General features: G+C 56.6%; 2 protein-coding genes across 4 annotated transcripts; one reads left to right on the plus strand and one right to left on the minus strand.

Annotated features, from left to right (window-relative positions):
- Positions 1-64: 64 nt before the first annotated feature.
- On the minus strand, positions 65-3,775 carry ASPHD1 (aspartate beta-hydroxylase domain containing 1). Its single transcript, XM_044232587.1, has 3 exons — positions 2,219-3,775; positions 876-989; positions 65-340 (listed from the first exon to the last, which is right to left on the minus strand). Exons 1-3 carry the CDS (start codon positions 3,096-3,098, stop codon positions 231-233), a joined length of 1,104 nt encoding a protein of 367 aa, XP_044088522.1. The 5' UTR covers positions 3,099-3,775; the 3' UTR covers positions 65-230.
- Positions 3,776-4,191: 416 nt separating this feature from the next.
- Positions 4,192-23,462, plus strand: SEZ6L2 (seizure related 6 homolog like 2). 3 transcript variants are annotated; one of them, XM_044233231.1, is made up of 18 exons: positions 4,192-5,297; positions 6,190-6,321; positions 6,976-7,275; positions 7,668-7,807; positions 8,081-8,282; positions 12,565-12,750; positions 13,399-13,567; positions 14,162-14,325; positions 17,077-17,277; positions 17,726-17,864; positions 18,679-18,875; positions 19,014-19,208; positions 20,834-21,025; positions 21,110-21,301; positions 21,812-21,850; positions 22,031-22,148; positions 22,276-22,372; positions 22,895-23,462. In XM_044233231.1, the coding sequence occupies exons 1-18, from the start codon at positions 5,219-5,221 to the stop codon at positions 22,922-22,924; spliced, it is 2,772 nt and encodes a 923-aa protein (XP_044089166.1). In that variant the 5' UTR covers positions 4,192-5,218; the 3' UTR covers positions 22,925-23,462. The 3 variants fall into 3 exon arrangements, with proteins under 3 accessions (XP_044089166.1, XP_044089167.1, XP_044089168.1); XM_044233232.1 differs by lacking the exon at positions 21,812-21,850; XM_044233233.1 differs by lacking the exon at positions 6,190-6,321.
- The last annotated feature ends 975 nt before the right edge of the window (positions 23,463-24,437 follow it).

A 24,437-nucleotide genomic window follows, 5' to 3' on the forward strand; every position in this document is an offset into this window, starting at 1 on the left:
GTACAGGAGCCCCTGCCCCGAGCCTTTCTCTGAGCTGGGTAGCTGGAAGAAGGTAGTCAAGAGCTAGGAGAGGCCATCAAATCTGTATTTCAGTGCAGGCTGGCCAGTTCACGCCCTCAGCCCTCCCCCGACCCCCTGCAGCCTAGAGGCGGTCCTGGCTACCACTCAGAGCCATCCATGAGCGAGCACAGCACCTCTCCAGCCCAGGTGTCTGAAGAGAGCCCCTTCCTTCAAGGGTCTGGTGCGAAGACAAAGTCAAGGGCCTGGCGCTCGGCCCCGGCCACGTTGGGGTGCCAGAGGTCCACGATGAAGACCACTCGAGGCCCATCTTCTGGGGAGCCTGAGGCATATGGGGATGGAGACAAGAGAAGGACTGACATTAACTACTTATTTGCCAGAGCACTCACCACATACTCATAACAGCCAACACTCTGTTTAAATTAAGTGCCAGGCTCTATTCTATCCCCTTCTATGTGTTAACTCCTAGTCCTCAAAACAAACTGCAGGTCAGCACCATGATCACTCCTGTTTTATACGAAGTCACTGGGGCACAAAGAGGTTAAATAACTTGTCTAAGGTCACACAGCCAGTAAGTGACAGAGGTAGGACAGGGACCCGGTGGTCTAGACCCAGGGTCTTGTTGGCCAGTTTGCTGTGCACCTCCAAGATCTCATTTAATCCCTGCAGTCACCTGATAAAGAAGGTGGCTTCCACACTTCTCAGGTGTTGGGGGAAGTTATAGGACTTGTTCAAGGTCATGCAGCTGGGAAACAGTAGTGCTGGGACCGGGAGCCGGTTGGGCTTGATCCCGCAGCCTCTATTCTATCCCCTCCACTCAGTCTCTCATTCCTCCTAGCAGAATGGGAGCCCATTACCATTGTGAGCCACTGTGTGCAGGAAGGAGTCGTCCACCAGTAGACAGTGTCCCTCAGCCCAGCACTGGGGCTCGCCCCCGACCACCAGCTCACAGCCAGGAGGAATCTTCAGGCCTATGGGAAGAGACCCAGGCATCCAATCCCCCTGCCTCCAACAAAGGGGCCCACCCCATTCAGTCAAAAAACAGTTTGAAGCTCTTAAAACGCCCCATGTGGTGTCCCTCCTTGCCCTCTGGAAGGGGTCCCGATGTAATTACAATATAGTACCAGATGAAAGAAGTGCCGGGGATAAGGGAAGGGCAGTGCAAAGCACAATCTACTTGTTCCAGAGAAAAGGAAAGGCTTCCTGGAGGAAGGGGCATCTCTTCTTGGGCTTCTGCCAGTTTAGCTCAAGAACCTACGGACTGTGTGCTCCGCCCTCATTCGTATAAAACGGATGGATCCGTTTTTGCCCAAGGACCACGACAGAGTAAAGTGCTGTGAGAAAACTCAGCAGCCAGCTCAAATGATGGGGAATAGGAGGACCTCCCAGAGGAGGTGTGGACCTTGAAAGTGGGAGTCCTGAAGGCTGAGTAGGAGTATTCCAGGAGGTGATAGGTGATAAGGCGGAAAGACATTTTAGGCTGAGGATCCCAGGAGTGGCGCCTGCCAGGATCAGCCAGAAGGCCCTCCTGATCGGATGCACGGTGGGAGGGGCGAGGAGGAAGGGAATGGGGGGGAATGAAGAAAGAATCTGGACTTGATCCTGAGGCCAGTGAGGGACACATCAGCTGGTGGCACAGGAAATGATTTTAGGCAACACAAGGTTTTAAATAACGCTGCATTAAATAACAAAATTGTTTCCTTTTCCGTTTTCTCTCAGTCTTTAAAACATGAAGAAAGGAATCTCGGTTTGGTGCTACCGTAACTTTCACAGCCCACTAACTCCACTCCTTTCTAAAGGAAGACAGCGTGGGCTTTAGTCTCAGACTAGAGTGTTTATTTAGCTAGAATTTTTAAAGCTTTTTTTTTAAGCTTAAATTTGTTTTTAGGAGTACTTTCTATTTAGTGCAAGTAATACTGATTAGCATTGTTCTGTAAAGATTCCTTTTAAATAAATAAGTGAAACAAAATGTTGGGGGAATCGGTACCAAGAGAGAAGAGGCCAGGTGGTAAATGCCCACGGCAAAGCTTATGAAGATGGTTGGAAGGTAGGTGATCGAAGCTTAGGAAATGCTGCTGTGGGCAACAGGGAGTCAGGGAAGATTTCTGAGAAGGGAGGCGTGATCGGAAACACAGTGGAGAAAGCTCCGGGGACAGAAGGAATCGAGGAGGTAAGGAGGTTGTAGGCAACACCTACTTACCCAGATGGCATCTGACCCTTGCGTTGGTGGGCCCACAGCGACCCTCCAGCCGCGCCCCAGGCAGGAGGACAGAAAAGCCAGCGTTGCCGAAGGTGTTGGCACTCATAAAGGTCCGCAGCCCCCGCAGTGCGCGATAGGCCCCCGGGCACCGGCGGCAGTTGCTGGGTTGGCACCGGCCTGCTTGGTACAGCAGGAGCTGGTAGCACCCAGGGGCCAGGGGCTGGGACCAGCCCCGAGGCAGAGGAGTAGTCCCTGAGAAGTCCCAGCTCACAGCCCCAAAGTCCCGCAAAATGGCAGGGAAGCTGCTCTCCAGGAGCTCCACGTCATGCCGCTGGGCGTCCCGGGGCACGAAGGGGGCTGAGGGCAGGTCTGGCAAAAAAAGCAGGCCTGGGCGCTGAATGCCCAGGACCTCTGGCCCTCCCCCAGGGCCTGGGCCACCTTGAGCTGCCCGCCTCACCCTACCCATGCCTGCCCAGGAGTAGCGCCTGGCGTAGGCCCGCAGGCGACGGCACACTAGGCCTTCTGCCCTGGGCCCTTCTCCAGGCTCCCCAGAGCTCCCTGGGCCCAGCCTGCCGGCCTCAGAGCATCCCCTAGGCCCTCTGCTGACACCGGCAGCCCGACTCCCAGCTCCCAGAGCCTGCATGTCTTGGGAGCCCAGGCGGTAACAGTACCAGAGGAAAAGGGAAGTGAGGGCTCCAAGGAGCAGGGTGAGGGCTGAGGAGGCCAAGGGCAATGGCCACGCAGGCATGATGGTCAGGGAAGCCCTGGCCAGCAGGCCAGGGGCATCTTCCAGACCCCAGTTCCCCTGTCCTCCCAGTTCTCCACCTGTTCCCTCGGTGGGTGCTCCCGGGTTCCCCCCGGGGCTGTTTCCCCTCCACATTTCCCACTCCTTGGTTCTCTCTCCTGAGGTTTTTTCTTCACCTTGTATCTCCCTCTTTCTCACCTCCTTCAAGCACCTCCCAGCACTCCTTTCTCTGTTCTTTCCTTCTATCTCTCTCCCCTTCTACCTCTTTCTCCTTCAACTCTCTCCTCTTCCTTCCCCCCCACCCCCTCCTTTCTCCTTCCGGCAGTTTCTCTCCCTCAGCGTCTCCCTTCTCCACCCTCTCTGTCCCTTCTTCTTCTCGCCTCCCTCTCCTCCCCGTCCCTCTTGTGGCTCTCCCTCCCTCCCTCTAGCCTCCCCGGACAGCAGTTCCTACCCCCACCTGGACCCGTAGCCCCGGGAGCCCGCAACCAGTTGTCCTCCGCAGCGGCTTCTCTCTCTCCTTCCAACCCCTCGTCCCCTTCTGCCCTCGCTTCTCACTCGACCCGACCCGCGGGTCTCCTCTCTCTCTCTCTCTGTCTCTCTCTCCTTCCCCTCCCTCCCTCTCTCCTACTCGTTCCTTCCTTGGCTCCCACTCACCCTGACGTCACCCCTCCCCACAGTCATCTCAGCTTAGCTACCCCCGCCCCCACCCAGGGGCAGTCGCATCTCAGCGGGAGGAGGGGGGTGGTCTCCGGATTCGCCTCCCCTCCCCGCCCCGACGGGGCGCCACGTGGGGCGCAGGGGGCACTGTGCCAACCTCCAGCCGCCCCGCAATGCGAAAAGAAGGGGCGGGGGCGGGAGGAGGGGCGTGGCAAGACAAGGGGCGGGGCGAGCGCATAGACTGACGGACAGGGCCGGCGCTGGCGGACTGAGGACAGGGGCACTGCGGCCTGTCCGTAGGTCTGCTGATCCCTTGACCAGTCAGCCTGTGGCTCCCATCCCCCCTCCGCCTCCACTAGAGCGAGCCCCCCACCCCCACCCCCGGGAGCCTGATTGACATTGAGGGCGGCTTCAGCCAATCGCCCGCGGCGTCGGGGGCCGGCCCGCTCGGGCTGGGCCGGGAAGAGCTGTCCGCCAGCTCGTGGTGCTGAAAAGGGCGCCCAGAGGCGTTCTGAGGGAGGCCAGGAGGAAAAAAAAAAAAATCAAGGTTGAAGCTGCCTGGCAGCTGGCCGGGGTCCTATACGCAAGAGAAGGGGGTCTCTCCTCCCCAGATCTTGGACTGTCGCCCCTTAGACTTCTCATAAACGTGGAAATTTGCCATTCTCCTGGAGGAGGGGAAAGCCCATTTCACAGGAGCTGTAAAAGGGAAAGGAGGTCCTATGGGGAGGGGGGAGGTGCCTGGATGTGGGCAAGGGGCATACTGGGGAGCTGAGCAAGCGTGAACCCAGCGGTGCCGCCCCTCGGCACCCTGGGAAAAGGAGATTCAGATTCCAGATGTGCTGGAAAGGCTGGGGGAAGGGGCTGTAATTACAGCTAGGACCAGAGTTTCCTTTGCCTCCCCTAGGGGCCGCGGGAGTGAGGATTACGGTCTGGCTCATGTGGTCCCTCCTTCCTCCATCTGCACTTCCTCCTTCTGCCTCCCCCCCCATCGCCCCCAAATAAATCCCAGGCCCCTCCCTTCGCCCGTCCCCAGGATCTGACGTGGGCTCGACACCTTTCTCAGCTTCTCCCTCCCGCAGCTCCAGTGCCCGAGCTTCGGCTCTCCAGGTTCCGCAACCCCCTCCCGTCCCCACCAAGCCCCGCTAGAGCACAGTAGGGACCCTCCCGATCCTCGACCCCACCCCAGACCCCCAGAAGCTGTCTTGCCTCTCCCTACTCCTCCAGCCTGGGATCCAGCTAGCTCGATGGACCCACGCGCCCGAGCGAGAGGGTAACCCAGGCGACCCAGCCCCTTTGGCCTTCCTGGTCCCACCCCCTGCAGCCGGAGCCGCGCCCCCTCTCCCACAGACCCGATAACAGAGGACAGAGGATATTGGGCAAGGAGGGGTGGGATCCAGGCGACCCCCAGCCCAATTCTGCCCCTCCATCCCAAGGGACAGAGAAATTGTCTTCCTTGCTAACTGCTAGCAGGGAAAAAAAAAAAAGAAAAAGAAAAAGAAAGAAAGAAAATTAAAGGGAAAGATAAAAGGAGACGGAGGAAAGGTGACAGCTAGATTATTTAGGAGAGGCGCAGAGACGAGAAATCGGTGTGAGTCGCCATGGGGACTCCCAGGGCCCAGCACCCGCCGCCTCCCCAGCTGCTGTTCCTAATTCTGCTGAGCTGTCCCTGGATTCAGGGTAAGGACATGGGAGCATGGGGGTAGGCCCTGGGATGGTCCCCACCTGGGGTCCTCTACCATCCTTTCTCTGAACATCCTGGCTTTCTGAGCTTCTGGGGGAGGACGGGTACAGCTGACAGGGAAGGGGCAAGCCAGGGCATTCTGACTTGTACCTGGAGCCCTAACCCCCAATACTGAGAAGGTGGGGAAATGATTGAGGGGAGCTTTAACCAGCGTCTCAGGGGTTAAATCCAGGAAGAAGGGCTGGGGAAGTTGGGGGGATGTCTGCGGAGGCGGCAGAAGCATGCAGGGTACCTGGGTGGGAGATGGAGGTGCGGGGAGAGACGCCAGGCACTGCACGCACAAATGTTCTTGGACGTATGGACAAAGACAGATGAACAGAGGCAGTGCTCAGAGCCCAGATATTCAGCCCTCTACTCTGACCCCTCGCCAGACTCCAGGGAAGCTGGCAGAGACTGCAGAGAATGAAAGAGAGAGAGAGAGAGTGGGAACCACACTGCAGAGATAGAAACCCAGAGATAAAGCTGGGCATTGCAGAAGCAAGGGCTGGGAGGTGCTGCCAGACCCTCTGCAGAGCTCCAGGGCTGGGGGAAGAGCACATCGAAGGGGCCCTCTCCACTCGGCTGGCGCTGTCCAGGGTTCATAAGAGCCAAGATGCTCACTGAAGGCCCACACAGCGTGGGAGGGGAGTGGGGTGGAGAGGAAGGTGCAGGGGTGCCAGGGACAGCTGGGAGCCCCTCCTCCACTCTTGGCTCTCAGCCCAGTCTGGGACCCTCTGAGCTCCTGCAGGTCCAGCTGACTGAGAGGGGAGGAAGAGCTCTGGAAAAGATCTTTCTGGAGAAGGAAGGAGTGTGGGGCAGTGGAAGGGCTCACACAACTTCATCTCCTAGGTCTGCCTCTGAAGGAAGAAGAGGCACTACCAGAGCCTGGAAGTGAGGCCCCCACAGTTGCCTCTGAGGTTTTGGCCGAGCTGCTCCATGGGGCCCTGCTGAGGAGGGGTCCAGAGATGGGCTACCTGCCGGGTGAGGCCCCAGAGTGGCAGAAGTGACCCAGAGAAAGAGGGAGGGACATTACCTCGAGGAGATGAGGACCCAAGCCAGTGAAACTCAGGAAGATATGGTTAGAGAGAATCAAAACGGCATAGACAGAGTACCAGGGCGATTCAGACTGAATGATCAAGAGCCAGAGCCAGACAGAAAAACAGACCATCAGAGAGAAAGACAGATGGAAACTCAGAGAACCAGAGTCTGAGGAATCGGGGGAGAGAGACCTAGAAAGAGAGAGAAATGCAGAGAGTAGCAGATTTAGAATCATAAAATCAGAGAGCCACAAGAATACTAAACAGAGAAGAAGAGTTCCAGACAGAGCAAAAGAGAGAAAGAGGAGGGAGGAAGGGGGGCGCAGGAAAGGGAGCCAGACCTGAACGGGGAGGCGTGGAGAGTTTCAAGGAGACTGACCCAGTGGAAGGGCCTCCGTGGAGAGGTGGAGAGGGAGGGGTGGGGAGGTCGGGCTGTGGAAGCCTTGGGAGGACGTGTAGAGTTGGGGGGCGGAAGGGAGAGGTGGGGGGCTTGCTACTTTCGGGTTCAGTGTGGGGAGCCCCCAGTTTCCCTCAGCCCCGCTCCCCACCCATGACCCACCAATTTGCTCTTTCTGCGCCTTACCTTGTACTGTCCCAGGTTCTGATCCAGACCCCACACTAGCCACCCCTCCAGCCGGCCAGACTCTTGCAGCACCCTCCCTGCCACGCGCCACTGAGCCAGGGACTGGGCCTCTGACAACCGCTGTAACCCCTAAAGGGGGAAGGGGGGCAGGCCCCACCGCGCCGGAGCTGCTGACCCCGCCCCCGGGAACTACGGCCCCGCCCCTTCCCGGCCCCGCCTCCCCAGGCCCGCCCCTCGGGCCTGAGGGAGGAGAGGAGGAGACCACGACCACCATCATCACCACGACCACCGTTACCACCACGGTGACCAGCCCAGGTGAGGCGTCTGAAGGGGCGGGGACAGTGTGCAGGAGCGTGAATGTGGGAGAGGGCGGGATGTCCGGGGAGAGGCTGCTGGAAAAGTGTGGCAGTAGGGGTCTGGGTACAGATGAGAAAGGGCCCTCTGCTCAATCATTTTTTGATTATTATTTGATGATTTATTATTATGGTGGGCGTGTGTCTACCCTTGCGGCGGGCCAGCACCGTTCCGTGCGCGTTCTCTCTACTACAGTTGGGGGAGGGACTTGTGGGCACGGGTGGGAGAGGGAGCCCCCGATAAAGATGGTGAGAGGTGCGGGGGACAAGACAGGCGAGGGCCCCCAGAGCTGCTGGGCTGGGAGGGCAAGACTACAGGGAATCCGTCAGCTCCAGCCACTTGTGTCTCTTCAGTCCTGTGTAATAACAACATCTCTGAGGGCGAAGGGCACGTGGAGTCTCCCGACCTGGGCAGTGCTGCCAGCCGCACTGCCGGGCTCTTGGACTGTACCTACAGCATCCATGTCTACCCTGGCTACGGCATTGAGATCCAGGTAACTGGACTTTGAAGCCCCCAAGCCCTTTCCTCTGGGCCCAGCTCTGGGCACAGGTTTGGCCTGGGAAACTTCCCTGACTCAGCGGGCCTGATTTCTGAGGATCTCAGAGACTCTCCTGGAGTTCTATAATGTGGCCAATGTCACGGTGGTATTTGGGCTGCCACACACAGGAGAAAGGGAGGCAAACGGTGGGGGGCTTAGGGGTCACCCACCTTGACTGACTTGTCCTGTGGGGTGGGGGGGCGGTGGTCTGGGTCTGGCCTTCTTTAGGTGCAGACGCTGAACCTATCTCGGGAGGAGGAACTCCTGGTGCTGGCTGGTGGGGGGTCCCCAGGCCTGGCCCCCCGACTCCTGGCTAACTCCTCCATGCTGGGAGAAGGACAGGTGCTTCGGAGTCCAACCAACCGGCTGCTCCTGCACTTCCAGAGCCCACGGGTCCCCAGGGGCGGTGGCTTCAGGATCCACTATCAGGGTGAGGAGTGTGGGGAGCTGGTGGAAGGGTAGGGGCCACACTGGGCACAAGAGGCATCTCTGGGAGGCATCTGAGCTTAAGGAGATGTCAGGGGCTTTTCCTCTTGTCTAGGACCTTGTAGGGGGCGGGCAGAGCCCTCAGAGGAGATCTATGCCGGCCAGACTCTTATTTTGCACACTCACAGACTCAGTGTGCACACATCAGAGTGGCAGGTCATTGATTCACTCAAAAAATGTTTATTGAACACCCATTCATACCGTCCCTGTGTTGTCTGTAGGGAGAGCAATGAACAAGCCAGATGTAAATCTTCCAGGAACTCAGAATCTAGGTAAAGAGATGAACAAGTAATCAGGGTGATTATAATTCAATGAGATAAGGACCTATAGCCCTATGATGAAGGAAACCCAGGCAGAGGGAACAAATTTCAAAGGGACCTACATTTCTCCTAAGGAATATAGGGAAACCTTCTTGGAGGAGGTAATGAAGCTGGGACCGAAAAGAAGAGCTACAAGGGGAAGGGTGGGAAGGAAGAATGAGGAAGACAGGGGTCCAGCTGCATGAAAACGCATGATCCCCTTGAGGAGTTGAAGTCACTCAGCATAGGAGATAGAATTGCCCTAGCTGTGTGACCTGGGGTGACTTACTTAACCTCTCTGTGCCTCATGGTCTCATCTGAAAAATGGGAACCATAATACTTGGCTCATGGTATTATTAGGAAGACCAAATTAACTAATAACACATGTCAAGTGCTTAAAATAGTGTCTGGTCCACAATGAGAGCTCAGGAATGTCAGTCACTGCTACAGAAAAGCCCAGAAAGTGGTGGGAGAAAAGCAGGCTATAAGAAACCAGACTAAGGGGGCGCCTGGGTGGCTCAGTGGGTTGAAGCCTCTGTCTTCAGCTTGGGTCGTGGTCCTGGGGTCCTGGGATGGAGCTGCTGAGCAGGAAGTCTGCTTCCCTCTCTCTCTGCCTGCCTCTCTGCCTACTTGTGATCTCTGTCTGTCAGATAAATGGGTAAAATCTTAAAAAAAAAAAAAAGAAAGAAAGAGGGGAAAAAAAAAAAAAAGAAACCAGACTAGGAGGTTGGATTCAGATCAGGAAGGGCCTCATCAAATTCAGTAATGGGTACAGACTACTTACCCTGCAAGGGACATGGAGATGTTTTTGGAAATGTTTGAAGCAAGGTAGTGACCACCTCATATTTGTGACCTAGAAAGATCCTGCTGACTTTGGGGGTGTAGGAAGGGATGGTATCTGTGCACTCAGGAGCACCCCCCCACAGACAGCCTACACGCAGGTGCACACCGTGCTCACCTGTGTGTGCAGGAACCTTCCCACAGAGCGAGCATACGCTCTAGCACGTGTGTGTGCGTGGCAACCTGCTGTCCCGTTCCAGACGCTGCTGCCATCTCCAAAGTCCCTTCCTGTGCTCCTCAGAAACAGAGAGCGAACTGGGTTTGGGGCCAATGTCCCCTTCACGTCACCTCATGGCCTTGCCTGCCCCTTGTGGGCCTTATCCAGGACACACACAACATGGATCCCTGCCTCACACCCTTTCCAGTTTCTCCTGAGGCCTCTGCTTGGGCCCCAGGGACTCTTATGCACAAGGCGGAAGGGCCAGTGAGACGGGAGCCACGTAACTGGTGGTCCGGCTGGCAGGGAGCAAGGTCATGCCCAAGGGCCTAGGGCGGGGGTTGGGGGGGACTGCCCTTCCAACATTACGAAATGGCTCCCCGCCAGCTCCCTTAAGCAGCCACTTCCCTGGGGCCCTGAAAATAGGACTCTTCAGACAAAGTGGAACATCTGGGGAAGCAGGGCTGTTGCATAAATTGGCCTTCATTACCTGCTTCGGTCTTCCCTGCTTTGCGGCTTCTCTGTGCCCCTCTGGGACCGAGGCCCTGTTTAAGCCTTCCCCAGTCTCCACTAGCTGGGGCCTCTGGTCCAGAGTGGCCTCGTTAGCTTCTCTGAAAGGCCAAAGGTTCCATCACTGCTCGCCCCAAGCCCAGCAAACACTCCCATTTACACAACCCTGGTGCTGACGGTTGTTCTGTGTGCTTCTCGGGGCACCCCCAAGGGTGGCCGTTGGCCACTCCACCTCCAAGAGGAAGAAGGGCTATAGGGATGGCCCAGCCACCCATAGGTGTGCTGCAGAGTCAGAAGACAGATCCGCAGACTCCCAGTCATTCATTCATCGAGCCTGAGGGACAAGGGCTTCAGATTTTCCGAGCACTTTCTCTGTGTGAGGTGCTTTGCGTGTTTCTTTCCTTTAACTGGAAGGCTGGTTGGCCAATGGTAGGACTTACTACTGCGACTGACAGGTGACAGGCCCCCGAGGGGGCATCACCTGCCCAAGGTCATACAGCGAGTAAGTCGTGGCGCTAGAACTGGAAGTCAGGTGTGCCCATCGCCCAGTCCAGTGTGTTCAGGCGCATACCACCTCTGGGCCGCATCGGCGCATCGGCTTGGCGAGGTTTTTAGGAGACAAAACAAGTGAGGCCGGTTCAGTCTCACCATGGCAATAGACAGCAGTTCACGTGACGATAAAAGGACACGTGCACAGGTGTGGAGGCAAGAAAGAAACTAACTCTGTGGGAGAGGGGAGGGGCCAGGAAGACTTCCTGGAAGAGGTGGTACTTACGTTACTCCTTGTAAGATGAGAAAGACCGGGAAAAGGACCTCGAAGGTAGGGGAGATGATGCGAAAAAATATGAAGTCACAAAGCTACCTTGTGTAGGCTCTACGGGTTGTGGGTTTAAGAACTGAAGCTGCAGGTGTTGGGCTGGGTGCAGTGATGGAAGGGGCTGGAATGTCAATCCAAAGCGTTTGGGCTTGATTCTGTCGGTCGTGGAGAGCCATCAAGAGGCTAATATTTATTTAAGCCACCGTTATCGTGAAACTTTTGGGGTCTATCTCGGTAGACTGCAGACTCGGAACGGACAAGGCCTGGGTCCTTTTCACCTCTCTGCGCTAGCATCCAGCCAGGGAAACGCTTGCTGAACTGTGAAGTAGGGAGACCAGGTCTCTGACTTAATCACTCAGGGCTGCACAGTTAGCAAAAGCAAAGGCCCAGGCGAGCCGGAATCTCCCAAGCATGGCTACCCAGAGCCTGCCCCTCCTACAGAGACCCAGCTTTGGTACATCTCCTCCAGGAAGCCCTTCTTGATGAACTCTGCCTGGTCTGAAACGTAGAACTATGTCAGGACCAAATTTAGAGACCATTGTCTACTGCCAAGTCACTTCCTTCCTCCCTTCTTCCCTCCCTCCCTCCCTTCCTTCCTCTTTCCTTCCTTTTTAAGTTTAGATATTTAAGTAATCTTTACTCCATGAGTAACATGGAGCTCAAACACATGACCCCAAGATCAAGAGTTCCACGATCTTCCGACTGGGCCTGCGAGCACCCACCCCCCCACCCCGGGCCCCAAGTCACTTCCTATTTCTTTGTTTTATCTCCTGTGATTCCACAAGAATTTCAGGAGGCTTTCGAAAAAGAATGCAGCAAAATTAAATAAAATAAGAAAATGGGTACCAGGAAGTGCTTATTAAAGATGACAAAAATAGAATGTGGATGGACAAGCCACTGTTGCTCGGAACAAGCCTTGATGTGGTTCTGAGCTTCTTAGCAGCACAAAAGGAGAGGTCACTCAGTTCTCACTGCAAGGGAGGAGAAGAGAAACCAGTTCTTTAAGGACAGCAAGCCCTTCACCTTCCCTGGGGGATTCACGGAGGGGGCACTGAGTACTAAGGTCTCCAATGACAAGATAGCCAAACTTCCCAAAGGAGTTTCATGAGGGGTCCTCTGGAGGAAAGCTGGGGCTCTGCTCCCACCACGCACCTCAGCGGGGAGAAATCACTAGGAGTCACTTAACAACCCATTGCTACATCTGGAAAATGGAGCACAGCCTTCCTGTGGCTACCTCAGAAGCACTGCATGAGCTCATCTGAGAAGCCGAACAAGTTCTGCAGACACTATTTGTTATGTTTAGAGCTGGCTGGGTTCGCGGTGGCCAACTGACTTGCCTGAGGTTGCCCCGGCAAGTGAGTGCGAGAGGCCGAATTTCTTTGAGTCTCAGATACTGCATCTACGAAATGGAGGCCAAAGTGGGTAGATTACAAAGAGCAGGGGACAGAAGGTCTCTTCGTGAGACCAAGTGGTCGTGTGAGAGCTCCAGTAGGGAGCCCTGTCTGCCCCCAAGGGACCTGAGAAGAGGGAAGCGTGTGCGAGGGAATTGGTGAGAGGTTGGCACGGGAAAACCAGTCTCCTTCTCCGGCTCTGCCTGATCCAGCCTACCTCCTGAGCTGCGGCTTCCCTCCCCGGCCGGCCCACGGGGACGTGAGCGTGACAGACCTGCATCCTGGGGGTACTGCCACCTTCCACTGTGATTCAGGCTACCAGCTGCAGGCCGAGGAGACCCTCATCTGCCTCAACGGCACCCGGCCAGCCTGGAGTGGCGAACCCCCCAGCTGCGTGGGTGAGTCTCCTGCACGCTAGGTGCGGCTTCTGTCCTGGGAGCCCCATGGTGCGGGTACTATCTTGGGGGTCTCTATCTTTGGCCAACACCCATCTTGAAGGGGTTTCTGCCTGGAAGAGTCCCTATCCTGGTGTCTCCATCTGGAGCTCTTCACACAGAAGGTGTCGACCCTTGGAGAATTGCCATCCTTGGCAGCGGTGGGGGCGGGGGGGGTAGCGGTCTCTATCTGGGGATGTCCTGCCTAAAGTGTTTCCATATGGGGAGTCACCATTCTGGAGATGTCTTCTTTCGGAGACTCTTCATGCTCAAGGAAACCATTCTGGAAGTCCGTATCTAGAGGTTCCCTATCGTGAAGAATCTTTATCCTGGGGATACCATCTTTAAGATTTTCAAATTTGAGGGCTTCCATTTTGGGGATCCCTCATACTCCCCATGCCAGGGTGTCCATACCTGGGGAGTGTTCATATCAGCAGGCTTTCCGTCCTAGGGAGGGTCCATGCTGGGGGGGCTGGTTCCCTACCTGGGTGGTGGCCTTGGAGAAGGTAGGGCAGAGAGCACTCTGAGGCTGGGTCCCAGCCGAAAGTGTGGATGTAACAGCTCTGAAGACAGGAGGACAAGTCACCTTCCATGTCCCCCCTCTACCCCCAGCATCCTGTGGCGGCACCATCCACAATGCTACACTGGGTCGCATCGTGTCCCCGGAGCCTGGAGGAGCGGCAGGGCCCAACCTCACCTGCCGGTGGGTCATTGAAGCAGCTGAGGGACGCCGGCTTCACCTGCACTTCGAGAGGGTCTCACTGGATGAGGACAATGACCGGTGAGGGTCTGGGTCTTGGCTCAGAGGTCCCCACCTGAGGGAAATAGGAGGGCTGCAGTGGGGAGTCAGACAGACCTGGGGTGGATCCCAGTTAAGGGGTGTACCAAACGCAGATCAGTCCTTCCCCTTAGGTGGTATAGCTGTGCAAACACAGACGAGTTGCTGGCCCTGTCTGTGCCTCCGTTTCCTCTTCAGTAGAATGGAGACCACAGGACCTGCTCAGAAGGTTTCTGTGGGGATAAAGGTGTTGGGTTACGGGAAGTGCTTGGAAGGGAGTGAGCCCCGGAGATGCGTCTGTCCCCGCCACCAGCACTGGTACCCCCTCTCGCCTGAGAACCACTACCTCCCCTCTGCCACTAGTTGCTCTGTGACGCAGGGCAGGTGACTCTGGGCCTCCGATTCCTCATCTATACAATCAGGGATGATAAATCCTGCTGACTCAAGGGCTCTTGTGAAAAGTAATGAGACAAAACGTGCGAAGACTTAGCATACATGGGACGTAGCTGATGCTTGAAAATAACAGCTGTGAAAACGAGTTAGGAGGGCCGGCAAGAGACGAGCCAGCTTCCGAGGGGAAACTTCTGTCCATCCCAGGCTGATGGTGCGCTCAGGGGGCAGCCCCCTCTCCCCAGTCATCTATGACTCGGATATGGACGACGTCCCCGAGCGGGGTCTCATCAGTGACGCCCAGTCCCTTTATGTGGAGCTGCTTTCAGAGACACCCGCCAACCCCCTGCTGCTAAGCCTCCGATTTGAAGGTAAGTGTGTGTCCCCCCCCACCCCCAACCACCCAGGGATCCCAACTCCTGCACTTTGCCATCTTGCTGAGGGCAGGGTACGGTCACAAGCACATACCCTGTCCCTGCTCACCTCTGTCTGGATCTCTGGAAACTAACTTCCTCCCCACCCCCAAACTACAAGGATCCCCTCCAATTCCTGGGGTGGCTCTTCCCATTTAAGTTTCACGGATGGCTCGATCCAGGTACGCAGCCAAGAGACCGGGCACCTTCAGCTCTCAGTGCTTCCCTCCGTGTTGGCTTCACCGTCAGTCAGGCTCTCCGTCTGTGGTGCCCCTAGCAGCTCAAGCTGCCATGCCACCAACACGGCAAGTCCGTCAGAAAGAGAAAGGGTACGACTTTCCTAGGAGCTGCAGCGAAAATGCCCGGGAAGGCTCTCCCTGCGCTGGCTTAGGTCAGGAGCCAATCACGGAAGGGAAGGGCGGGCCGTGGTCTGATTGGCAGACCCGTGTCACATGACCACCCAGACTTGGCCCCAACGGGACCTCCTGGACTGGAAATGGGGGAGGCTTGTGTCCCAAAATTCAAGTAGAAGTGCCTTGAACAGAAGACGGCGGTGTAGATGCTGGACAGGTAGAAACAAGGTGGTCAGTGCTTGTGGGAGAAGAGGCATTTGAGCTGGCCCTTACTGGATAGAGAGAATTTATTTTATTTATTTATTTATTTATTTATTTATTTTTTTAAAGATTTTTTTTTTTATTCATTTGAGAGAGAGAGACAGTGAGAGAGAGCATGAACGAGGAGAAGGTCAGAGAGCGAAGCAGACTCCCCATGGAGCTGGGAGCCCGATGTGGGACTCGATCCCGGGACCCTGAGATCATGACCTGAGCCGAAGGCAGCGGCTTAACCCACTGAGCCACCCAGGCGCCCTATTTTATTTATTTTTTAGAGAGTGAGAGAAAGAGGAGTGGGAAGGGGCAGAGGGAGAGAGAGAATCCCAAGCAGAACTTCGTGCTCAGTGTAGAGCGTGATGTGGGCTCAGTCTCACAACCCTGAGACCGTGACCTGAGCGGAGACCAAGAGCCCTGAGCTACCCAGGTGCCCCTAAGATAGAGCATTTTAAAAGAGGGAGATTGGGGGTGAGCACCCCAGGTGAAAGGAACGGCGTGAGCAACAGTAAGGAGGTACAGAAAGGCCCGGTATGTTTGGGAAAGAGGGTACTGCGGCGTGCCTGGAGCAGAGCATCTGTGCAAGCAGTAGCAGGAGAGAGAAAGAAAGTGAAATGCTCAGAGACAGGAGGGGCTGGTTTGTGGTGTCAATCAAAGGAGCAATTGATTTATGGGGCCCTGGGCCCTGGTGGACGCATAGGATTTGGACTTGAGACCTCATCAGGTTGTAAGTAACAGTGAACGAGAACAGCAGGTCTGAAAAATAAACTGCCTGTTCGACTTGCAAATGTGCAGAGAATTCCGAGGTCTGAGGTCTGCTTCCCTGGTTGTGGGCCATTGCTGCTCTATGAGCTTCACACTCCTCCCCACGGATCGTTCTGCAGCTGAGCTATGATCACGTGGGCAAAAGCAAAAATGCTCTCCAAATGTTCTTTTTTGCTGAGTTAGTCCAAAGTCAAAATTGAGTCGCTTCTGCATTTGTTGTACTTTGGGATTCTAGCCACAACGTGGGTAATCAAGGGTGAGGAGAATCTTTTTTTTTTTTTTTTTTAAGATTTCTTTATGGACTGCCTGGGTGGCTCAGTCGTTTACTCGGACAGCTCTTGGTTTCAGCTCAGGTCATGATCTCAGGGTTGTGAGATCAAACCCCGAGTCAGGCTCAGCTCTCATCGGGGAGTCTACCTGAGATTCTCTCTCCCCACCTCTCTCTGCTCCTCCCCACCCCTGCACTCTCTCTCTCCCTCTACGATTTATTTATTTACTTTAGGGAGAGAGAGACACACAGAGAGTATGAGCGGGAGTGGGGGCGGGCACTCACAGAGGGAGAGTGAGAATCCACAAGCAGAGCCCAGTGCGGCCTCCACCTGAGCCAAAACTAAGAGTCCATGAGCTGAAACTAGGAGTTGGACCCTTAACCGACTGAGCCACTCAGGCGCCCCTCTAACTCTTTTTTTTTTTTTTAAAGATTTTATTTATTTATTTGTCAGAGAGAGAGGGAGAGAGAGCAAGCACAGGCAGACAGAATGGCAGGCAGAGGCAGAGGGAGAAGCAGGCTCCCTGCCAAGCAAGGAGCCTGATGTGGGACTCGATCCCAGGACGCTGGGATCATGACCTGAGCCGAAGGCAGCTGCTTAACCAACTGAGCCACCCAGGCGCCCCTCTAACTCTTATTTTTGAGGAGAGAACACACCTGTGTGAGCTGGTTCTCCAAAGGCACCCTTCCCCTCCCTCCTCTGCAGTTTCCAAAACCAAGTGACTCTGGCTAGGATTCAAGCAATCTGGGTTTGAGACCTGATTCTGTGTGACATTGGGCAAGTGGTTTTTTGGTCTGTGGACCTCAGTTTCCTCATCTGTAGAATGGGGGCTGGGATTTGACTAGCCTAGGGTTTTCCTGTCAGCAGCCAGGAAGGTAACATAAATGTGAGAATGAGAAGGGTTAGGATTTGGGGGAGACTGGAGAGTGAAAGCTAAGCGCAAAGGCATTCTATTTTAAACAACCCACTGAGCAGCCAAACAACACTTGAACTCAGCCCCAGACCCCCCCAGTCTGAGATCCCCTGAGGCCTGTGCTCATGCTTACTTTCTGTGACTGACCCCTCTCTAGCCTTTGAAGAAGATCGCTGCTTCGCTCCCTTCCTGGCACACGGCAATGTCACCACCACAGACCCAGAGTACCGCCCAGGGGCACTGGCCACCTTCTCGTGCCTGCCAGGATATGCCCTGGAGCCCCCTGGCCCCCCAAATGCCATCGAATGTGTGGATCCCACAGAACCCCACTGGAATGACACAGAGCCAGCCTGCAAGGGTGAGCCCCCACATCCCCAGGAGCTCCCTCTGATGCAGACTAGCCCCCCCCCCCCCCCGCCCCCAGCTGGAAATCTTAGAAGGCCATTCGGGAAGGAGACTTGCATATCCAAACCCAGTAAACCCAGACCTTGGGTAAATCCTTGTCCTTTTCAGAGATCGTTTTTCTCAGCTGAATAATTGGTGGGTTTGTTACAGAATTTAGGGGTCGTGACCCAAATGTCTTGAAGACCTCTAGCTGGAGCTGAGTCTTGGGATGGGCGGGGTAACGCATAGGCTGGAGAGTGGGCGGGGCTAGGTGGGCGGGGCTAAGTAAGAGCAAGGCCGGGATTGGGCACAGGTAATTAAGAGGGAGCCTGTGAAGCAGTCTGGTGCCCACTGCTGGGAGTAGGTAGACCTTAGGTGAATGAAGACGGGGAGTTCGGAATCTGCACCCCCTTCTCCCCCAGCCATGTGCGGAGGGGAGCTGTCAGAGGCGGCTGGTGTGGTCCTCTCTCCCGACTGGCCCCAGAGCTACAGCCCCGGCCAGGACTGCGTGTGGGGCCTGCACGTCCAGGAGGAGAAGCGCATCTTGCTCCAAGTTGAAATGTACGTTAGGGTGCTGCGGAGGGCGTGATGGGTGTGGGCTCCGTGAAGCGTGGTATGAGACACTGGAGCCGGCGCCAGGAGCCTGGCTGGCTACCCGAGATGGAAAGGTGACCGACAGTTCAGGACAGGGTTGTGGGGTGTCAGGGAGACCTAGGAACTAATCGCTTTTGATTTGTCCAGGCGACTCTGGACAAGGACATGGGTCACTCAGGGGCTTCTGCAGGGGCCGTAGTGAAAAGGGGGCTCTGGCCCTGTGTCACTCGCTCTTTGGCTGTTTCGAGGCTGCCCCTTGAGCGGTTTCCAGGAACCCAGGCCCAAACTGTGGCCTGGTCACCAGCCTATGAGGTGGCAGTGGGGGTGGGGAGAAGCCAGTGAGCGGATTGGGGATGAGATGGCCATGTGACCGGTTGGAACAAGGAGTGGGCATGGCCCCGAGGCGCCTAGTCCCAGCGGCTCCTGGAGTTGGGCCGGTGATGAAAGAACATGGCCTGTGACTGGTCGGAGCTGGACTGGAGAGAGAGACTGTGCATCCCCGGGGAGGGAGGTGGGACCGGAGACTGCGATGAGTTTCTGAGGAGCTGGGCTGGGAATCAGGAAACAGGAACTCAAAGCGCCACAGACCAAGCGGAACCTGGAGGGGCTAGCACAGAGAAGCCCAGAATTGCCTAAAGGGCGACCAGACTTGGGATGGAGAAGGGCAGACAGGGCTGGAGAGTAGGTGGGGTTCCTAATGAACTGAGTTACTGACCGGGCAGAACCGCATAGGAGGGGCGAATGGTAACCCACCCCGCACATCTGGTTCCAATCTCTGCAGCCTGAATGTGCGTGAAGGGGACATGCTGACCCTCTTCGATGGGGACGGTCCCAGCGCCCGAGTCCTGGCCCAGCTGCGGGGACCTCAACCGCGCCGCCGCCTCCTCTCCTCTGGGCCCGACCTCACGCTACAGTTCCAGGCACCGCCAGGGCCCCCAAACCCGGGCCTGGGGCAGGGTTTCGTGTTGCATTTCAAAGGTACCGAGGTCTAGGGTCCTGAAACGCGCAGGGGCTCGGCAAGCCAGAGATCCCGGGAGGAGCAAGGCCCCCGAGTCTGGAAGGGCGCCCTGAGTCAGTCGCAGGACAGCCTCCAAACTCGCTGTCTCTCCCCTGCAGAGGTCCCGAGGAACGACACGTGCCCGGAGCTGCCCCCTCCAGAGTGGGGCTGGAGGACGGCTTCCCACGGGGACCTGATCCGGGGCACGGTGCTTACCTACCAGTGTGAGCCTGGGTATGAGCTGCTTGGCTCCGACATTCTCACCTGCCAGTGGGACCTGTCCTGGAGCGCAGCGCCGCCCGCCTGCCAAAAGAGTGAGCTCCGGCCCCGCCCCTGCCCGTCGGGGTTTCGCCGCTCCGCAACCCCTCTGCGGCGGGCTGAAGTTCCTTTTTGCCCCCGCTCCCGGCCCGGCCGAGTTTCTCATCCCTTCCCTCTGGATTCTGCGCGGATCTTACTCAGGCCTCGTCCCTTTAACCCTTTGGGTTCCACCGCTCTGATCCTCGGTGTCCCGAAACTGCCCCCTGCGGACCCCACTCTCACCCCTGGGCGGTGTCCCTCTCCCGTGCACTGTTCTGAGCTCTGACCGGGTTTCCTCTGGGTCGCGCCTCACTTTCTCCTGGCCCCGCCCCCATCGCCTCCTGGCCCCGCCTCCGTCACGTCAGAGTCCCGCCCCCAGCCCCGCCCCGTCGACTCTCCGCTCCGCTCCTCCCCTTCTATACCCTTCCCTAGTCTCAATCTCCCACCCTTGACGTGCTGGGGCCTAGGCTGGTCAGAGAACTAGGTTTATTTTACCGCAGCCATTGAAGCCGCATGCTGGGTTGGGGTTATGCAGGGGGCTGGGGTCCCTCCTGACCCTGGCGGAGCTCACAGTTCACAAATGCTAAAACAGCTCAGGGTATTCCAAAGCCATAACTGCAGGGTGTTTCCGGGCAAAGGACTTCACATCCGAGTTTTCACACTGTACCCGTGCATGCGAACAGTTTAGCAGGTGCTATAAATAAGGAAGAAGCACTGTGAGAAGAGGGGCGAGGGGGTTCATTGTTTCAGGCAGGGGAGATTTCACTGACGAGGTGCTATTTGAAGGAGCAGAAAGGGGTGGCGTCTTGGCATTTTCTCCAAATTTTAGGAAGCCTGCTGCCAGGATATGGACTGTGGGTCTTCCACCTGGCCCTGGGGGACAATGGTGGGACCAATGAAGTTAAGTTCAGGAAGGCGGATTTGGACTAGACACAAGGAAAACTTTCTGGTTGAGACAGCTCCCCCTCTGTAGAAGGACTGACGGTATGTCCAGTCTGAAACCCAGCCAGGACCCAGAGGGTACAGGCTCTGTGGCCAAGGCAGCACACTGAGCCTGAAGCTGAGCTGAGAGCCAAGTCTCTGAATGTCAGCCCAGTGCTCTGGACCAGTTACTTCCCCGCCCTGAGCCCTGCGAGACGAGTCACGCCGACCTCAGGATCATCAGGGTGTAGATGCTGTGCTTGTAAAGCGCGTAGCAGAGGTCCTTATAAAAGAAATGGCTCTGATTGTTATTTGCACAACAAGGTTGTAAAGGGCAGGCTATGCAAATGAGCGGAGGGCACTGGGGATGCCAGGAATGAGGAAGGAGGGGAGCAGGAGGCCTGGGCCGCTGTCCCACCTAAGATCCACCGAGTGGGGCTGGTGGCCTCAGGGTGTAACTCCGAGGCTCTGGTAGCAGGGGCAGAGGACTTCACATTTCATTCTCAGATGGGGGCCTGGCTTGTCCCCACCGCTCTTTTCTGGAAGAAGCCCGAAATCTAAAATGCACCGAATTTCACATTTTTCCAACCTCTCATCTCTCCATCTGGAGGAAATGGTGGGAGATGTTTAGCGGGAAGATGGCCCACGGCTCTGGCGTCTCCCCGTCCTCAGCTTTTAAGGGCTTTTAAGGCTCCCCCTGACCTTGCTCTCCTGCCAACAGTCATGACTTGTGCCGACCCTGGTGAGATCACCAACGGGCACCGTACCACCTCCGATGCCGGCTTCCCAGTGGGCTCCCACGTCCAGTACCGCTGTCTGCCAGGGTACAGCCTGGAGGGGGCGGCAGTGCTCACTTGCTACAGCAGGGACACGGGCACACCCAAGTGGAGCGACCGGGTCCCCAAGTGTGCCTGTGAGTCTGGGGACACCCTGGGAAGGGTGGCTGGGTGGCCTGCTCAGCAGGGGGCCAGCAGCTGACGGACGTTGTGCCCCTCAGTGAAGTATGAGCCGTGCCTGAACCCAGGGGTGCCGGAGAACGGCTATCAGACGCTGTACAAGCATCACTACCAGGCCGGAGAGTCTCTGCGCTTCTTTTGCTACGAGGGCTTTGAGCTCATCGGCGAGGTCACCATCACCTGTGTGCCCGGCCACCCCTCCCAGTGGACCAGCCAGCCCCCACTCTGCAAAGGTGCCTGGGCAGACCGGGCAGGAGGGGGCACAGCAGGGTCTGGGGAGCGACGGGACTGGGAAAGTCAGGGAGCAGCAAATTTGAGAACGACAGACCGAGCTCCCCATTTAGCTCCTGTGGGCTCTGATCCTCACAGGAACATCCAGTGGTCTTGGGGAACCTCAAGGTCACGGAACTGTCCTAAGGGATGTAGCAGAGGGGGCCTTGGCTTGGAAGTCTCCTTGCCCTCTGGCTAGGTCTTAAGTTTCCGCCATTTTTGACAAATTCTACAGACCGATTAGTTTGGCCCACCCAAGAAACCTGAAGTTTTAGGGGTCTGGAGAAAGAGGAAGAAGGCCCTGCCTTGACCAGTCTTCCCCCGCCCCCACCAAGGGAAGGATAGGGTTTAGGTTGAGCAGAGGGCAGAGAGAACCAGGCTGTCCAGCCCAGCCCCACTGGGCTCCCGGCCTCTCCCCAGCCTCCTTCCCTCCCTGGCTCAGACCCCGTCCCCTCCCCCTCCTCTCCCTGCAGTGGCCTATGAGGAGCTCCTGGACAACCGAAAACTGGAAGGTCAGTGAGGGCACAGGTGGAGACCCAGGCCTGGCTGAGTTGGGAGGGCAAGGCAGAGGCCGGGGGCAGGAGGCCAGGCCCCGGAGGGGTGAAGCCCAGGGTTTGAGGCCCAGGGCAAGAGGCTGGGAGAGGCCAGTGGGCTGGGCCCAGCCGCAGCTCACTGGCCTCTCCTCTCCCTAGTGACCCAGACCACAGACCCGTCGAGGCAGCTGGAGGGTGGGAACCTCGCCTTGGCCATCCTGCTGCCCCTAGGCCTGGTCATTGTCCTCGGCAGTGGCGTTTACATATACTACACCAAGTAAGGATACTGCTCCGGGAGCTGCTAGCCAGGGCAGCCGTCCTGCCTGCCTGGCACGGAAGACAGGGCGAGGGGGTGTTGGGGGCTCACCTCTGGATAAGCCCCTCTGTCTCCTCCCCTTTCGCAGACTACAGGGAAAATCCCTCTTCGGCTTCTCGGGCTCCCATTCCTACAGCCCCATCACTGTGGAGTCAGACTTCAGCAACCCACTGTATGAAGCTGGGGTGAGCCCTTCCCCTGAGAGCCCTTCCCCTTCTCCCCTGGAGAGCCCCATCTCTCAGCTCCCCCAGGGCTCCAGAACTTTCTCTCAAAGTCTCTGTACTACCCGGCTTGGGGATTTCAAACTCAGCGGCCTACAAAGGCCACAGCAGTGAACACAGCGAGTCAGACTCAGACGTGCACGGTGGGGGGTGGCAGCGTGGTGGGGACTGGGGCTCAGTGGCCAACTTGTGCCCCATCTGGTCTGCAGTGGAAACTTAGGCCCAACTGCCAGGTCTTCCGGTTGCTCAGGACAACCCAGAAACTCAAATTTGTGTGTGATTTTTAAGATACCGTAAGATGAAGCAGGTGTCCCCGGGGCCAGATACGGCCCTGTTCCCTGCTCCCCGCCGTGGCTCCCAAACCTCATGGCCAATGTTATTTTAAACACCCAGGGTCTTTCCCCTCCCTGGTGGATGCCTCCTCCCATTTTGTTCCCTCCTCCTTCCCCATCCCGCTCTAGCAACTGATCCCTGCTCTCTCTCCAGGATACACGGGAGTATGAAGTTTCCATCTGAAGCCCAAGACTAAGGCTGCAGGACCCAGGACGCCCCTCCCCTTCCCATTCTGGGCAGGGAGGAGTACAGGACCTTGTCTCTGGCTCCTTTCCTTCCTGCTGTGTAAATAGTCTCCTGGTCCCAACGAGGGGGCTTTGATGGTCCTGGGACCCTACCGTAAATAAACCAGCATCCTGCCGCCCAAGCCTCCTCTTCTCAGTTGCCCAACAGGGGGCCTGCCCCTCCCCTCCTGCCCTACTGGCTTTTGGACTCTGGGAGGGGCACTCAGCCCCCCTGCAACTCCTGGGGCCCCCTCGGGCCCAGGGTACCCCCCAAGGACTGCCTGAGAACTCTTGTTGTTCCTTTTGACCTTGAAGGCTTTTCCCAGATGCTCTGTCCCCGGGCCTCACCCCTGGGCTCTGGAGGGTCAGAAGAAGAGGGATGAAGGGGGAGAGCAGGGACGCGGGCCCTACCCACTTCGCACCATCTCCCAACCCACAGTCTCCCCACCTTCGCTTCTGGATTTTTGGTTTTGAGCAATAAACAGAAAACCACCATTTGTAACTAGGCTGGTGGGGTGTGGGAAGGTGGGTCACAGAGTGGCCTGAAGAGAGGCCTGGGGAAAGGGGAATGATTTGGGAAAAAGATGGAGTTCCAAGATGGGCCCAGACGATATCAAGAGCCCCCTCTGGGCCTCAGCTGTCTCTGTCTATCCCCTGCCCCTTGCTTGACGCTTCTAGGCTCTTTTAGCCAGGAGACACCTGTAGCCGCCTCCCCCACTTGGCAGGACACAAACAGCCCTCCGTTTCATGACCACTTCACCTAAAACGCACTCTCCTTTTGAGAATGTTTGTATCCACCCAAGTGGGCCATTCTTTTTAACCCCAATTTTTTTGGCCCTATAAGTAGATCCACTGTTACGTGTCTACTAAGTAAGGGTCAGATTTGTAGCATTTCATAAAGAATGAGCTTGTTTTGTACCCTGTGGGGGTCCTTTTCCAGCATATCTACTTCTGAACATTATAAGGAATTTTGGCCCATTTGTCTAAAGAGTCTCCAAATTAATTGAATTTCACGTCACTCAAATCTCATATTTAAGTATAATTCAACATTTTTTAGGGCACTCCAAAGGACACTGAAATCCTCCGAGGAGGCTGAATTTTAGAACGCGACGCCCACTGAGCCTTCTAATAAATAGCCTGCATTTCTGGGCCTTTATTCTGTGCCAGGCCTGGCGCTAAGCACTTTGTACTCGTTTTTAACCTCTAGGAGGAGCCCTCGAGACAGAGATAATCATTCCCATTTCTCAGATAAGAAAACTGAGGCTCAGAGATGCGAATGGACTTCCTCAGGAGTCGCGAATAAGCGGCCAGATTCAGACTTAAATGCAGATTCTACCAAGGCGGCTGGATTCCCTTCTGGCTAGCAATGGCTGTGACACGTGTCCCCAGGCATGAGGCCCCAGAGCCCGGAGGAGAGGCCTCAGCACTGGCGTTGATGGCAGAGGTGGCTCCTCAGAAGCCGGGGGGACCCT

Source organism: Neovison vison, chromosome 14 (assembly GCF_020171115.1).
Source record: "Neovison vison isolate M4711 chromosome 14, ASM_NN_V1, whole genome shotgun sequence".
Classification (NCBI taxonomy): Eukaryota; Metazoa; Chordata; class Mammalia; order Carnivora; family Mustelidae; genus Neogale; species Neogale vison.